General features: G+C 40.8%; 1 protein-coding gene across 1 annotated transcript; it reads right to left on the reverse strand.

Moving 5' to 3' along the window:
- Nucleotides 1-1137: 1137 nt before the first annotated feature.
- SARC_14165 (hypothetical protein) lies at nt 1138-1311 on the reverse strand (the record flags this gene model as incomplete). The annotated part of the gene is made up of 1 exon (XM_014291703.1): nt 1138-1311. A coding segment is annotated over one exon (174 nt), but the record flags the coding sequence as incomplete, so codon positions are not given.
- Nucleotides 1312-2617: the final 1306 nt, after the last annotated feature.

Here is a 2617-nt window from a genome sequence, read left to right on the forward strand (position 1 = left end):
GTATGGGTGTGTGGAGTGAATATCGGGAGTACGGGTGTGTGGAGTGAATATAGGGAGTACTGGTGTGTGTAGTGAATATAGTGAGTACGGGTGTGTGTAGTGCATATAGGGAGTACGGGTGTGTGGAGTGAATATAGGGAGTACGGGTGTGTGGAGTGAATATAGGGAGTACGGGTGTGTGGAATATAGGTTAGCCTCTTTATCTCAGGTGTACATTGAGTGAGATAAACGCAGTGGTTGATTAAATTGACCGTGTCTGCATGTTACTTGCACTGGGTGTAGTTACAGTCCTCCTGCACCGTGCCCAGACTTATGTGTGTGTGTAGGGGATTTGGATGGTAAGTGTGTAGGTCGTATGAGCTATCATCGTTATATATAAGTATTGCATATGCACAAGGATAGTTTAAGGCCGTGATAAGACTACCATTTAGTCGGTTGAAAATGACTCATTAGTAATGAATATAAACCGTCATAAATCCTAGACCCTAAACTGAGGTTTACGGACAAGAGAACAAAAGAGCGAGTCTAGACCAATTGTCATAAACTCACCTATTCTGTCGTCTCCTGCGTGTGAAGTGGACAAACAGATGGTCTCAAAAGGCACACAGACTGCCGTACACAACACAAGGGTTGTCTGACACCACACACGCACAGTCGTGCGTTGGGTAACACGAGATCAGACAAGTGTGCATACAACTCACACACCATCCTGCTCGTAACCTAGGTAAAACGAAGCACTACATGCTGTCTCATAAGACCCATAGATAAGACATAAGACGCGTGGATAAGACTCAGATAAAACATTATACCCATAGATAAGACGCATAGATAAGACATAAGACGAATAGATAAGGCACATAGATAAAACATGCTACCCATAGATAAGATGCATAGATAAGTCATAAGACGAATAGATAAGGCACATAGGTAAAAACATTCGACGCATAGATAAGACGCATAGATAAGACATAAGACGAATAGATAAGACAAATAGATCAAACATACGACCCATAGATAAGATGCATACATAAGACATAAGACGCAGAGATGAGACGCATAGATATGTCGTACAGAATACACCTAATGCCACAAACTGTCGTACACAACACACACTCTAAACCCCTAAACCTCAAATCCCTATATCGTACGCACCTTGGGCAAGGTGAAGTCACCGCCGCCTGTGTCGGTGATGATCTGACCGTTGGGTGTGGCATCACCAATGCGCAAGAAGTTACGCTCGCGCACTAAGTTGTCGTCTATTGCCATCTCGCGTGCAATGTGCTCCAGGATCAGCTCCATCTGCATCACCCCCTGTGTGGATGAATATACGGTTTAAAATAGGCACGTACGCTTTACTATGTATATATCCGCTAATACGTACATATGGGGTAATATGTGCATATACTTTAAGCACATGGTTTAATATCTACTTGTACTGTCATACGTACACATGGGGTAATATGTACATATACTTTAATACGTACATATTGTTTAATATGTACATACGCTTCAATATATAAATATATGAATGAAAATGTTACATACGTTGGAAGTAGAATAGGTAGAATATATTTACAATGATGTTTGTTTGTTTTTTGGGTAAAAGGTGAATAAATTTAAAATGATGTTTTTTCTGTTGGTAGAGTCTCGCACTAAGTCGTCGTACATTCCTCTCTCGCGCGCAATGTGCTCCAGGTTGATGTCCATTTGCATCACCCTCCATACGGATAAAGATAGTCTTTAGTGTGCATACTCATTAATGTGTATATAGATAGTGTGCATATACATTGATATGTGTATATAGATAGTGTGCATATGCATTGATATGTTTATATAGATGATGTGCGTATGCATTGATGTGTATATAGATAGTGTGCATACGCATTAATATGTGTATATAGATAGTGTGAATATGCATTAATATGTGTATATAGATAGTGTGCATATGCATTGATATGTATATATAAATGTTAGTGTGCATATGTGCCAGTGGCATGTACTTATATTGTAAAACAGTCTCTACACGCCACACCTGCAGATTGCATAGATGTGGGAGTGGGGACATGTGTCGGCATCAAATTGCTTTACACTGTGTCTTGATTCACCAGTATATTCCAGTACAACTATATATATATATATATCAACTACAACTCCATAACATCATACAAACACACCCACACATGTCTAACCCATCACAAGCCCTCTCCCTCACCTGCATGGCGCCTGGCGATCGCATAGACGTGGGAGTGGGGACATTTGTCTGCATCACCTTACCCTGTGCGAAGTAGTTGGGAAAGTTGTAGCAGTTGTCTTGCCACATCATGCACATCAGCATCGAGTCCAATGTCGAGTCGTAGCAGTATCCTCCATCCATAAAGGTCTCTGTTGTGTATGTGTAGGCCGCATTGGTGTGTGCGTTAGGCCATCGACGTGGAAACTATCCACCCACAGGTATATCAAAGTATATAATGGGTCAAAAGTGCATATACTCGGCGAAACAAGCGCGGAGTATATTACATATATGTATATATATATATATATATATATATATATATATATGTGTGTGTGTGTGTGTGTGTGTGTGTGTGTGTGTGTGTGTGTGTGTGTGTGTGTGTGT

This window comes from Sphaeroforma arctica (assembly GCF_001186125.1).
Source record: "Sphaeroforma arctica JP610 unplaced genomic scaffold supercont1.4238, whole genome shotgun sequence".
In the NCBI taxonomy this organism is placed as follows: domain Eukaryota; class Ichthyosporea; order Ichthyophonida; genus Sphaeroforma; species Sphaeroforma arctica.